A 15,140-nucleotide genomic window follows, 5' to 3' on the forward strand; every position below is an offset into this window, starting at 1 on the left:
TTACGTTTGGAATTTCAACTAAAATATTAATTTCTATTTAAGTGTTTTCTCAATTTATGTCTAGATGTTAAAGTAAAAATTGTAACCACTCAATGGAATTCCATTTCTATACCCATAATTCTTATTAAGAGCAATCACTTCTGAAAGAAAGTAATATTTATTACGCCACTTTTACTACATTTTTCACTAATAGACAACAATTATTGCAGATCGCTTAACTGCTCTAGCTGACAATGGCTTTTTACAGAAAAAAAACTTTTGAGTAGAAACTGCTAAACGTGCATATTTGCAAACTGCAAATGAGATATCACAGGGTTATTTTTATTGCTAGAGCATTTTGATACCGTTATTTATGAAAGCAAGGAAAGAGCTATCAAATAAATAATCAGTATTTCCAAACATTTTTTAAGATAGTTTCATACAGACAGCTTGCTAATCTTGTACTTTTCAGATAAGAGGTTGAATTTTTTTTAAAAAAATGAATTTTTCCGAATAAAAGCTAAGCGCAATAAATTTTGCTCCCATGGTTGGTTTCTTAATATCAACTGAGACTTTTTTTTTCCAGCTCAATATATATTCTCCAAATATTCCATTATCAAAGCATCCCACTATAAACTATCAAACTTTCAAGGCTTAACCCAATGTGCCTGTCTATAGGCTAATAGCAATAAGCATACCACTCTGATCTGCTCCTTGTTTCATTTCTGGTTCCTTGAATCTCCCCAGACTCGTCGTGCACTCACTACAGAACTACTAGAAAAATACTGCTAAGTTTTAGGGTGGATCTTCTTCAGGCACTTCCTCCCCACCAGCAAGCTAGCCAAGCCTTTTACTCCTCCTCTCACTTCTGCTCCAGATAACACCACCCTAAAAGGATTTAGAATTGCATATGAGGCCCCTTCTCATATATGTGTTGTCCTCAGCTTACAACTATCCATTTAGCAATGATTCAAAGTTACAACAGAACTGAAAAAGTGGCTTCCAACTGATCCTCACACTTACGACTATCACAACATACCTGTGTAATGGCCACGTAACCACAATTTGGATGCTTGGCAGCCAGCACTTATTTATGATTTAATTTAATTTAATTTAATAATTTAATTTGTATACCGCCCTTCTCCCAAAGGACTCAGGGCAGTGAACAGGGCAGTACACAATAAAAAACAGGATACAAAAATTAAAAAGTAATTAAATAACAATGCCCGTAAAAAAAATACATATCAAAAGTTAAAACCCATTTATAAAACCAAACCCCATCCCATCAGACCAGGCCAGTTTGTTCAAAAAAGAAGGTTTTGAGATCGCGCCAGAAGGAGCGAAGGTCGGGGGCCATCCGGAGCTCAACCGGCAAGCGGTTCCACAGGTCTGGCGTGCCCACAGAGAACGCTCTCCCCCTGGGGGCCACCAATCGACATTCTTTGATTGGAGGCACCCTGAGGAGGCCCTCTCTGTGGGAGCGCACTGGACGGAGGGAAGTTGACGCCGGCCGCAGGTGTTGCCGTAGGTAATCCGGACCCATGCCATGTAGGGCTTTGTAAGTCATCACTAACACCTTGAACCTCATGATGGTTGCAGTGTCCATGGGATTGCCGTTTGAAACCTTTCCAATCAGCTTCCAACAAGCGAAATCAATGAGGGAAGGAAGACTGGCTTAACAACTGCAGTGATTCACTTAACAACCTTAGTAAAAACCTTATGGAATGGGCACGATTTGCTTAACCGCCCTGCTTAGCAATAGAAATTCTGGTCCCAATTATAGTTGCAAATCAATGATTACCTGTAAATTACAACTCCCAGCAAATACCAACACATAAAATCTGGGAAAATGAAATGTGGGGATATTGGGGGTGGGGGTGGCAGGTTGGAGAAGTCTGATTTATGATTTGGATAGCTAAAAAGCATTTTTTTAATATCTGCCCCTTTGAGCAATACCCAACAACTTTTATTATTTGAAATGGTAGAGCTCAATAATCCCCAGCAACGGGCAGATCGGATTCACTGAATATGAAAGATGTTCCAAACTTCCAAGTTAGCCCATCTCACATGTTCAACACCTGTGTGAAATGTATAGCAGATATATTATTCTCAAATTATTCTTATTATTTATTATTTTATTGCTTCTGAATTTTAGATTAATTCAGAACTAATAAATCAAGACTTCTCCAACCTGCCACCCCCAACCCAATATCCCCACCCTGTGAAGCACCTATAGTCATGCGAAAAAGAAAGTATTCTCTCTTTGAGTTCTATGGTTCTACATACCAGGACACAGTAAAAACCATCTGCTCCTTAGCATTTCTTAAAAGGAGGTAAAGACAACCTCAGAGGAACAACACATGTCATATTACACCGTGTCATCATTCCATGCAAGTCAGATTGACTGCTAAGTCAATCTGTAAAACAGCAAAATTTCTTCAAGAGGCTTTCAATTCACAAAGCGTGAAACATCTACATTACTTCTGTATGAGGCATCAGACCAGACAATGGACGTGCCCATGTCTCTTAATGTGACAGAAGAAATGTACTCCTGTGATAGTTTTACAGCAACATGTTCTGTTAGAAAATTACAACATAACTTCATATTGAACTTGTAACACAGGACGCTTCAAAAGAAGTCCTGCTTCTGTGTAGTTTCACAAGGCATCACACTGAGACTCTAAATAATTCATTACTAAACCTGCATGATTCCACCTTGCTATGACATCAATCTGAGATTTCTTTCAGTAGCATCTTTAATTAGCCTGTCCTTCCAGAAAAGCTGATTTGACCTGCAGCTCCGCGGACATCGTGTGACACCTTAATGTGTTTGTTCTCATATTAGGAAAGACAAGACCTATCTAAATTTACCAGATTATACTATTTTACACTACCAATACTGCCACAAGATCTTTAACAACTTCCCATCCTGAATAAATACAGGTAGTCCTAGGGTTACAGTGGCAATTGGGACCAAAATTACAGTCGCTACCTATTGTGGGTGTAGAGCACATCACATGATCACACTGCTTAGCAAGGACAATCCTGGCAGTCTAGGTTGCTGTTGTCACCCCAGTATGTGCAGCTTGCTAAGTGGGAAGCAGGGAGGTTTCCAGGTAAGCTGCATGGGGATGGGAGCGTATGGTGCAGACAGTGTATGAGTCAGGGAAGGGCCAACATCAGCCACGTGCTCCAGGTGGGTAGAAGAAGCAGGAGAGACTAAACGGAACAACTTGGGACATTCCCTGCTGACTTTCTCATGGATTTTGCTTGTGGAAAGCCGGCAAAGAAGGTCGCTGGTTACATGATATTGCCTCCTTGCGCCGTCATAAACGCAAGCTGGTCACCAGAGCACCTGTACCGCATTTAGGTGATCGCAAAGATGGTGTGATAGCTGAACGCCAACTGTACCTCCATTTTGTCAACTCTGCCACAACTTCAGCACCTTAGCGGTCACTGAACAAATGTACATTAGTTGAGGAGGACTATCTGTAGACAGCTTAACATTGTAAAAGTGCTCTTGAACTGCAAATTATCATTTTTTTTATTTTATAGATTTTACTTCTTTTTTTCACCCTCACTGCTTATAATTCAGACCTTCAGCACAATTATTTCTATTTTTAATTTTTGTATTATTATTCAACTGTGCATGTAATGTGCTAGTCTGTTTTCTAACCAATAAAGAATCTAGTTTTCTAACCATTCCTCTAAAGTCTTACCCAAAGTTTCTGGAATGTTTCTTCGCTCCCTTGTTATGTCCGATAGCCTAATAATTGTTCCTTCTTTCCGTTCAGTTTTGAACCGTAACCGGCCAGACTCTTCGTCATCTTCCTCTTCTTCATCTGACTCTTCCTTGGTCTCTTCTTGAAACTCCAGGTTTTCAATAACTGCCTGTAACAGAGGAGGACAGGATAAAATGCCGATCTTACATATTTACAAGGTTTTGAAATCCATAAAACTTTAAATCAGTGTGCATCATGTATAACATCATATACGCTGTCCATAGTGGTAATTAAGCAACTCTTAAGTCAAGACTCTTGAATGTTAATTTCATCATGCAATAATAAAATTCAACATCATTCCACCATAATATGCTGTTCAATAGTATAGCACTATGTGAAATTTAACTGATTTCATGATGTGGAATGTGAAAAAACAGTGATTTTAAAAAAAGAAATAGTGCAGAAGTTTAATCCATGTTTAAACTCGGCTAACAATAATTATGGCTAAACACTTTACGAAAAGGACGGGCAAGGAAGGATAAAAATGGCATCAAAATTGCATTTTTGAAATCAAACGTTTTTACTCAAAAGAGCTAACATTCTGGAATAGAAATTATAGAAATAACATTAAAGAAGCAATACATCTGGAGCAGTGAATTTCATTAGGGAGCAACTGTGGAACAAGCAGGACTGCAATCTTTATATTTTGCCTATGGAGATTCTCAGTCATCAAGGTCATGGTTGTCCCAAAAGTATTTTTTTTTCCAAAAGGCAACTGAACTTTGTTTTTCCTTGAAGGGAACTAGAGAACTGAAGAAGCTTCTTGGATGAGAAGTAAAGTATCTTCAAGGAAAAACAGTCCATTTGCCTTTTGGAAAAAAAAATACTTTTGGGACTTTGTATCTTGTCTCTGAGCTTCCAAGATATCTCTCTTTAATCCAGGCATGTCAAACTCGCGATGTCATGTGACATCGTGCATGTTTTTCCCCACTGCCGGCAATGGGGTGGGCGTGGTTTCAGCGTAACACATCCAGCCTGCGGGCCGTCAGTTTGACATGCCTGCTTTAATCGGTCTTTAAAGTCTATGTTAAAAATCAGTGTTTCGTGTCAAGATAGGAGAGTGCTGCATTTCTTACTATGAGTTCAGGAGGATGAATTTCAGGTTGCAATATTTAAAAATAATTTGGGGAAGTCTAAATTATTTAAGAATTTTTCCAGGCTAAAATAAATAAAGGGGAATGCTGCATTAAAACTGAATAGCTACTTCCTTGTTGTGTTAACAATGTCCATCAGAAAACATTAAGGAATGTCAGCCTTCCCAAGCAGACTATACAGGAAACATGACCAGGTGAGTTAATACTACTTTACTGTAAGACAATCTTAACAGAGTCTGAAAACACGTAAGTCCCACCATCTCTTTTTATAGCCTAAGAAGTTAAAAGTCTCTTCTGAGTCTCTTTCCCTGTCCATTATGCAATTTGCAGCTGACCTTGCAACTCCATCTGACCCTTCCTGAGGCAGCATCTCTTCCCTTCATCTCCCAAGATCCTTCCCACATACCATTACAGTTAGTATTTAGGATCACAGCCATAACTTTTAACAGAAGTTTGGAAATCTTTCTCACTACTCGCTTCCTGTAACTGAATAACCTCCCATAAAGTATAACAAAACAGAAAATGAGTTAATAAAATTCCTGGAAGTGTAAGAGAAATAATATTGAGCGTAAGAGAATTATAGCATTTTCAACTGGATGACTTTGGCAAGATTCCTCTGTGTAGCGAAAGCCTTAAAATATTCTCTTTACAGCTTGCATGGTATACGTTTAGTGTCTTATTACTTATAGGCTACATTCTTAAATTACTGAAATTAATCTGTTAGGAATGATTGAAAAAGAAAAAAAACACATCAGTGCTATGTATTACTTATGGTGCCTACAAGATATTTTTTTCAAACCTTACAATTCTACTTTTGATCTACAGAGTACTGTGTTTTCTACTGCAGGAAGTGCTTCAATATGCTTAAAAGAAGAACATCACAGAATTTAAATACCAAGTAAATCAACTAGTACTCTAAGGAATACACTAACTTGGATGATGAGCCCTTATTTTAAGGTGATAGAGGGGAAAAATGAACTGCCTGTCAAACAGTCCAACTAAAGCTCCCACTCCTGACTTCAAAAGAAACTGAGGATGAGGAAAACCTTAAATCCAAATATAATCCCTTCCCTCAAATACAGGCAGTGAAAGCTAAGAGTGGCAGCTAGCCTCTTGTAGAAGAGGAAAAGAAAATAAATGCATCACAGACAAATAAACTTATTGCTCAGGTAATAATGGGTATTTTCATGGACGGATGCCTTAAGTCACTTTCATTTCATTTTTCATTTCATTTCATTTATTATATTTGTTTACCGCCCTTCTCCCGAAGGACTCAGGGCGGTGAACAGGGCACATAAAAAATACAGAATACAAAAATTAAAAAAGAATTAAATAAGAGCCCGAGCTAAAAACAGTAGAATAATAAAAATCCCCAATAAAAACCCCAGCACATCCCCCATCAGGCCAGGCCGGCTTGCTCAAATAGGTAGGTCTTTAGGTCGCGCCGGAAGGAGCGGAGGTCAGGTGCCATCCGGAGCTCAACCGGCAGCTGATTCCATAAAGCCGGGGCGCCCACAGAGAAGGCCCTCCCCCTGGGGGCCACCAGCCGACATTCTCTGACCGGTGTCACCCTGAGGAGGCCCTCTCTGTGGGAGCACACAGGGCGGAGGGAAGTTGACGCCGGCAGCAGGTGATCCCCGAGGTACTCCGGACCCATGCCATGTAGGGCCTTGAAAACCATTACCAAAACCTTGAACCTCACCCGGAAGACAACTGGTAACCAGTGCAGCTCGCGGAGCAAAGCTTTAAATTTCTTGTCTCTATTGTCCAGCAAGGTATCATCTATCTATTCATCCGCCAGTTTTTAAATGTCAAGGATCAAAATTCTTTTGGAACGAAGAATATGGTATACAGCACATATTAAATATCTAGCCAAGATTTAGGTTTCATCACTAGCTTCTAAGAATGTTTCTCCTTTGATGCAATGGAGAAGGAAATCAGATTGAACAGGGAATGAGAAGTCTCAACAGGAGACTCTGCAGAAGACTGGCTTGCTAAAGTATCATTCAAGCACGAATGAGTTATTGTTATTTGGGGTTTTTGTTTTACATTTACTTGCTAGCAAGTAGGACATAATGTTTATGGAATAAAGGTAATACATGACAACACTGTGAGCAGATGAATGAAACTGTTTCAACTACATATAAGGAATGCTAGAAAAAGGTGACTTGCGTTTCCACAAAGAACAAAGTGGAAAAAAAAAGATCAAGGATTTTATATCAAGCAAAAGATACTTCAATGCAGAACAATTAATTCTGGTATAATGCTAAGCAGTTTTGAATTTCTGGTCACAAAGAGTAAAGAAGAGACAAACTACTGTGCATTTTCTTCAAAAGCACTGCTTATGGACATGGTTAAAAAAAAATTCAGATATGAAAAGTAAATGAAATATTGGATGATAACTGGAGTGGATTCTATTACTCTAGCACTATTTGTAAAAGCTGCCAAAAATGAGAAACAAATGGAGAAGCAGCTGTGACACAAGTAGCATGTACACCACTCGCCTTCATATCTCTAGTTTTTCCCTGAAAATTTGCATTCAGGAATGTTGATCATCCTGGTATACAATAGTGGCCAAAATTATGGAAACCTTTTGGGAAAAGTGTATTTTTAAGGTTTGGTGGCTAATAACACCACTTTTTTTTTGGAGTAGTACCATAAAATTATATATCAGTGAAAAGATAATTTAATCAAGAATGTAATGCAACAAAGTATGTTCGATTGTCTGTATTGTATTCTATGAACAAGGTATAGCCAAATAACCAGAAAAAGGAAGCACAACTTGCTTAGGTTGATATCAGGTAGATTTCCTTCATCTGATTGTAGCCAATGGGCATGAGTGTTTAGAGAGCCAATCAGGTGTCATCTTGTTTTGGCAATGAGCCAATCAGATCACAGTAGGATTGATGTCATGTATTGAAGCTGAGAGGAGGACATTTGTCAGTGTGTTTGTTATGTGATTGCTATCAAGTTGGTTGGGTTGTTTTTTCTTTCATTTAGTGAGCTTGCAAAACGTAATAAAATTAAAGTAATGGTGCAAAGAGTTGACTGGTTGCCCAGAAAGCGATGTAAAATAGTATTATTAAGTGAACAAGGCCACAGTTATAAAGGAATTAGAAGAAAAATTGGTGTAAACTTAACCAAAGGTGGCATTTCTACTGTACACTTTTCCCAAAAGGTTTCCACAATTCTGGCCACTACTGTATAAGTCTGCTAAAAATGAACATAGGGTCGTAGTTTCTCTTTATAGCTACTTTTGCAATAGAAATATTGAGAAAAGCAATGCCAAAGGTAAATACCAAATTGAAAAATCTATCTGAAATGTGTATTTTTTTTTAATGTTCCAGCTTTTCTGCAGTACCTCTTCTGACTCATTGGGAGGTGACTGGGTATCAACAACCTCTTCTAACTCTTCTTCAGCTACATATACTTGTTGTTCAATTACTTGTTCTCCACTATAAGTTTGTACATAATCTTCATCCTGAAAGAAATGCACAAGGAAGCCTTTCACTTAAACTAATTTTATTTTCTAAATATATCACTGCTTATTTATTCAGAAGGGGCTGGTGTAAATGCAATCTTCCAACTGAAAAAAAGTCGCAAACTTCCATACTTCTGTACAGCACCTTGAATCTACCTTAAATATAACTGATTTATGCAAACTGGTTTTTGTCAGTGAATTAGGATTTAAATGGTGAATGATGCTTAAGATAAATTATAATTAATACTAACCATGACAACAACTTTATACCTTGTTGCAACTAAGACTTAAAGGATGAAAAATTGGAATCTATATGATTATAAAAAGATTATGAAGATTCAAATACAACACTACTTTCATATAGGTCTCCATTAAACCAACAACACATTTAACATTATTTTATATGAGGTAGCTATTTACTTTTTGTATCAATAATTTAGAAGATAAACCCTCTTAAAATTTCAAACATGACACCAGCATTACTATACTTAGTAAAGTTTTTAAAACATTTGAGCTAGGAAAAATTACATCTACTTACTTAAAGCATATATAACCTACTCCATAAAATGAAAATTAATTGCTCCCAGAGCAGCTTACATAGCATAATGATGTGACAGTTCACATTAATTCCTTTTTACATGTAGGATTTCAGATTTTAATTAAATATTCAAATAATTTGAGACCAATACAATACCTTTATTTTCCATGAAATGTATTTTTCCATCATGCATTTATGTCTTATACATCTAAAAATAACATACAGCCTTTTATTATGTGACTTGGGCTTTAAAGCAAAGATAAAGGAACAATAAATCCTTTTGTTTGGTAGGGGTTTTTTTAGTTGAGAAATACTTCTAATAAACGGCAATAAATCTATTCTCATTTCAAATCAATGTACACAGAAAACCAATGAAACTGAAACGAATTATATATGAGACATGTTCTAAAGTAACCTCAAAACCTCTTTATTCAGTTTTAGACAGTTCTCAATTACAAAAAAAGGGGAGGGTGGAAATGAGTGAACAGAACATCAATCACTTTGGAATATTAGCACCTTAAAGATGTCTTTAGCAGGTCAATAATCTTTTCACCTTCGAAGGACTTTATCAGATCTTGTCTAAAGCCTGGATAAAAGCTTTTGCATTAAGTACTTCTAACAATTGGCACCACACAAAGCTGTTTTCTTCCTTAAGGATACAATCTTCAAGGTCATGATTCTCAACTGCCTTCCAGAATGACAAAAGAGCATTACCTGCAGCCAAACAAGCTGTCAACACAAACTTTGTCACAGCCTAGATAAAGAAACTGGCAGACAGTGATAATAGGTCTAATTTTGCTCTGGTCCCAAGGGAGGTAAACAGATTTCAAATCAGTCTAAAAACCTAAGTATGTGCAGCAATGTTATCTCAAAAACTAAAATAGGAGAGGGGGGGGAAACTCACCGGAAATTCATCCAGCGGTTCATTGATTTCAAGATCCAGCACTTCATCGTTATAATTCTCTTCTTCAACCTGATCTTCCCCATATTCTATTTGGTCTTCTATCAACTCAGCCTCTTGGCCTTCATATTGTTCTTCCGAATACTCTTCTGCATACTCCTCAGGAACATCTGATTTATCATAACCAATTTCATCTTCCCCTTGTTCATACTCTAAGTCTTGTTCAATAGATGGGTCGTTAGCATTCTCAAAGGATGTAACCACGCTAGATACAGCATTAAGACTCACAGTGAGATCCTGAGAACTACAATAAGGCAAAAAAAAGTGTTTTTAATTTAAATCAATAGATCATTAGTGTGCAACAATATCCACATTAACTAGAGCAAAATTTATTGACGCATCAATTTGATTTCATATCATAAACTCATAACGTGCATACTTATATCTGTTTCATCCCCAAAGGGATCAAACGAACTATATGTTCTAATAGATTAGCTTGGCATAAAGTGTGAGATAACTGAGCAAGTTGCATTCAGTTTTAAATCCCAGGTTAACAAATATACACAGAAGGAGATCAGCATTTGTTTCCCATTTAGTGCAACCTTATACTAGCTACATTAATACTGCTGAGCATCAATGCTTTGGAATTTTAGGTTACTGAAATATTTTTTAAAGGGTATGCTTGAATATACTTCAACATGATAGAATTTGCATTTAATTCTTATAGGCATCAACATCAACCAATGTTCAATTTGAGTTGTGTCAATAGCTCCTATCTAAATTCTGAGAAGGAATCATAGGTTTTCTGGTAAAAAAAAATTATAAAACCCTATCAATTCAGCAAACTAAAAAAGAATTATTTTCGTTCATTAAAATATAGCAATTCGTACTACATGAAGCAATAATGATCTATAAGTTCCCTTTTACATTCTCTCCAAAAACTATTTATCGGGTTTTGTTTCTTTATATCCTGTTTGCTCTTTGAGAATTCAAAGGGACTTAGGGGGCACTTCTTCCTTCATATTTCGCCCCACAACCATCCTGTGAAGTAGGCAGGATGAGAGAGATTGGTTTAAAGTCACCAAGTGAACTCCCAAGGCTGAAGGTGGAACTAAACTTGAATCTTCCCAGTGATGATTCAAGTTATCAATTACAAAAAACCATGACATGCAAAAGTCATGGAAATGAACAAATTAGAAGGCAGTAATGCTTTCAAAGTCAGGTTTCCAAGATGCAGCTCTGTCCTGGGTATGAAGACCAAAACGCAATTATTATTACATGTGAACCACTTCTGGGCAAGCTCAATCCTGAATAGAGTTCAGAGTCAGACTTGTTATGTTGTTATGTATGATGTCTGAAATAGAAATATGATCTAGATATTATATGGGGTTTGCTACATTTTAATTCCTAATTCTGCTTTGCCAAGAAACTTTTTAGCAAAGGCAGAATTGATTAAAGATGGTTGTAACTCAAAGTTTCCTGTCAAACATCAGGGTTGAACCATTATGCAAGTGAGAAAGAAGTGAGAACAATTCTTTAGTTTAATGTGTCAGGCAATACTTCTAATAGGACTAATTTCAATCACATTGATCTATATTGTTTTTCTGTATAAGTGTACATATTCAGTCCTGCAGGGGTTCACTGATTGATTTTATTTGCATCCATCAATATGTAGATGGGAAAAGATGTGTATCTAAAACAAATAGGAGGGTGAAAAGATAAAATATACCAACAATGTATCTAAGAAATTCAACACAGCCATTTAATAAAAAAAGCCAGAATAATTCTACAAATGTATATGGAGATTCTCAGTTCTCCAGGTCATGTTGTCCCAAAGGCAACTGGATTTTCTTTGTTTTTCCTTGAAGATATTTCGCTTCTCATCCAAGTTAGAAGAAACTTCTTGGATGAGAAGCAAAACACCTTCAAGAAAAACAAAGAAAGTCCAGTTGCCTTTTTAAAAAGCACCTTTGGGGTAATTGTACAAATGTATTCTTAATGCAAATGAATAAAACAACAGTTCTTAATAAAATTTTGCAGTTAAGATTATGCCTACATGTAGCAGGCATCCTCTTTCTTCCTGGAGGCATTTAACGTAAGTATTTTTTTAATCAGTTACACTTAGTAACAATTACATTCCTAATACATACATCAAAAGAAAAGTTATATAATTAGAAATTCACATTAGAATAGCTACTCCTAAGGAATTCTTCAGAGCAATTAAATTTTTAGAGAAAGTTACCACACAATTCTGAAGACAATGCCTCTGGGAAATACGGTCCTATACTACCCTTATTTTCTGTTTTAATATCCAGCCGAAAATGAGTTGAATTCTTACTCATATACTTGCACAGATAAAACGATGTTCATGTGTCATGTTCGGTGCCTCAAATGATACTTCTTACGGTCAACAGCACATTTTATGTGCTATTCTAGTACAGGAATATAAACGACTAATCTGAATGTGCTGATATAGAAAACAAGCTACGTTTCTTGGTTCAAACAAAACACAAACCTATAATGCTGATCCTCTTCATTATCACTTTGCAGAAGATCGTCATTCAGTTCTTCATCTGACATATCTGACTGAGTCTAAAATTGGGGGGAAAAACACCTTTTTTTGAGCTGGACGTAAGACATAAATGAATACAAAATGATAATAAAAATGAATTGATATAAAATAAGCAGGCAACCTTCAGCAAAGCATTTGGATTTCTTCACTGGAACAGCAAGACAGCAAGATTCTAAACCAGGGGTCTTCAAACTTGGCCCTTTTTTGACTTGTGAACTTCAACTGTCAGAAATCCTCAGCCAGCTTGCCTGGCTAAGGAATTCTGGGAGTCGAAGTCCACAAGTCATAAAAGGGCCAGGTTTGAAGACCCCCGTTCTAAACCATCAGGTGCTGAACTGATGTGGGTTGAAGTAAAGTAGTCAAATTACTTTTTAAACTAACTACTCCTTTTAAGCATGTACTTTAAACAGGCTGGTTTACCTTTTTGCCAGTCAACAAATCTTCTCCTAGTAAGTCATCATCCAGTTCACTAGAAAAAAAGAAAAGAGATACTTCAAAACGGTGGAAAAATTGCATCATTTAAATCAATGTCATTCTACTTCACCCAAAGTATACTTGAGGATTTCAGCAATAATGCAGACAAAAATGAGGTTAACTTCATTTTTCAGAAAGTGAGAAAGTCCCATTTCTATACTAAAGTCCATTTCTGGTAGTTCTCAACTTGCAACCAGTTAGTGACCACTGAAGTTACAATGAATCTACCAGGGGGCTACCAAGGATCCAGATTTGAAATTACAATGGTTGCCTCTCGCCACAATCAGGTGAACCGACTTTGGGTGCTTGCAACTGAGTCACATTCACGGCTACTTGCAGTGTGCTACAGTCAAGTGAGCACATTTTACAAGTTTTGTTTGTTTATACCTCACCTGTATAGTTTTTACAAAAAGGGCAGCAAACATATCCAACACACCTTTCCACTTCTATTTTCCCCACAATTATAACCCTGTGGGTGAGAGAAAATTGTTGGCCCAAGCTGACTTTCCTGGCAAAGTTTTTTTTGGGGGGGGGAAATGGCATTATGTCGAGTTATTGCCAAAAATGTACCCACAGGAAAGCTATGGTTCACTTAACGACCACCAAGTTTGCTTAATGACCACAGCAGCCACTCTACAACTGCTGCATTCATTTAACTACTGTTGTTAAAAAAAGGTTGTAAAATTAGATCTTTCATGTGATGCCCCACTTTACGACAGCCATGACTTATGGACAGACACTGATACGGTCATTGGTCAAGAACTCGTAGAGAGCAAAGAAAGTTGCTAGATGTAACTTATAATTCTGGTTAATTCCAAAAGGATGCAGTTTTTTTCAAAAGCACAGTAATTCGCTCTTTAAGTAAAGAAACATTTTCTCCCACTAATAGCTAATGATGCTAAAGTTCACAGAAAGGGCCCCGATGTTCAGCTTTAGCAGAATTTAACTCAAATGGGTGGCCTGTTTTAATTCTTTACAAGATTTCTACAGCATAAAGCTTTTTTAACAGAAAAATGTAAAACATTTTTGCACAGAAGTAATTGGAAATATCAGCCTACTTCAGGTACATTGTACGAAGATCTAGTTCTTTGGATAAGGCTCTAATGCTGGAAAGGGCAGAAGTAAAACAGACAGACTCAAATTACAGTGGCAACGGGTGCCCTCTTGGGAGAACTGAAAGACCAAGTTAGGGACAGATTGTAAACGAGAAAACATATGTATATGGTCACTAGCAGTTGACACTGATTGGGTGGCTCATTATAAACCAAGCATCGGAAAATAATAATGATAATAATAATAATAATAATAATAATAACAACAACAACAACAATAATGAGGAAGAGGAGGACGAGGAGGAGGAGGAGGAGGAAGGGACCTTAGAAGTCATCTAGTCCAACCCCCTGCTCAGGCAGGAAACCCTATACCATTTCAGGCAAATGGCTGTCCAGTCTCTTCTTAAAAACTTCCAGTGTTGTAGCATTCACCGCTTCTGGAGGCAGGTTGTTCCACTGGTTAATTGTTCTAACTGTCAGGAAGTTTCTCCTTAGTTCTAGGTTGCTTCTCTCCTTGACTAGTTTCCATCCATTGCTGCTTCTCCTGCTTTCAGGTGCTTTGGAGAATAGCTTGACTCCCTCTTCTTTGTGGTAGCCCCTGAGACATTGGAACACGGCTATCATGTCACCCTCAGCAACCATTCCCTATATGTTTTAGCCTCCAGTCCCCCAATCATCTTTGTTGCTCTTCTCTGTACCCTTTCTAGAGTCTCGACATCTTTTTTACATCGTGGTGACCAAAACTGGATGCAGTATTTCAGGTGTGGCCTTACCAAAGCATTGTAAAGTGGTATTAATACTTCACGTGATCTTGATTCTATCCCTCTGTTAATGCAGCCTAGCACTGTGTTGGCTTTTTTGGCAGCTGCAGCACACTGCTGGCTCATATTGAAGTGATTGTCTACTAGGACTCTGAGATCCTAGTAGATCCTCTCAGGGAACACCTGCTGCCGGCATCGATTTCCCTCCGCCCTGTGCGTTCCCACAGAGAGGGCCTCCTCAGGGTGCCACCGGTCAGAGAATGTCGACTGGTGGCCCCCAGGGGGAGATCTTTCTCTGTGGGCGCCCCGGAGCTATGGAATCAGCTCCCGGTTGAGCTCCGGACGGCGCCCGACCTTCGCTCCTTTCGCCGCGAGCTAAAAACATACTTTTTTGAACAAGCTGGCCTGGCCTGATGGGGGGATCGGGGGCTATTTATTAGGTTTTAAATATCTATTTTAGTATGTGGGCATTTATTTAATTTAGTTTTAACTTTTGTAATTTGTAT

General features: G+C 37.7%; 1 protein-coding gene across 5 annotated transcripts in view; it reads right to left on the reverse strand.

The window, feature by feature from the left end:
• RBM33 (RNA binding motif protein 33) overlaps positions 1-15,140 on the reverse strand; it is a 131,415-nt gene that overhangs the window by 91,440 nt on the left and 24,835 nt on the right. For all 5 annotated transcript variants that reach the window (XM_081343901.1, XM_081343900.1, XM_081343899.1 and 2 more), the window contains exons 3-6: positions 12,768-12,816; positions 12,291-12,367; positions 9,779-10,079; positions 3,699-3,870 (exon numbers count right to left, since the gene is read on the reverse strand). In XM_081343901.1, the coding sequence (XP_081200027.1) occupies positions 3,699-3,870; positions 9,779-10,079; positions 12,291-12,367; positions 12,768-12,816 (599 nt within the window). The remainder of the gene's footprint in view (positions 1-3,698; positions 3,871-9,778; positions 10,080-12,290; positions 12,368-12,767; positions 12,817-15,140) is intronic.

The sequence above is a fragment of the Vipera berus genome (assembly GCF_964194415.1).
Source record: "Vipera berus genome assembly, chromosome: Z".
NCBI lineage: Eukaryota > Metazoa > Chordata > Lepidosauria > Squamata > Viperidae > Vipera > Vipera berus.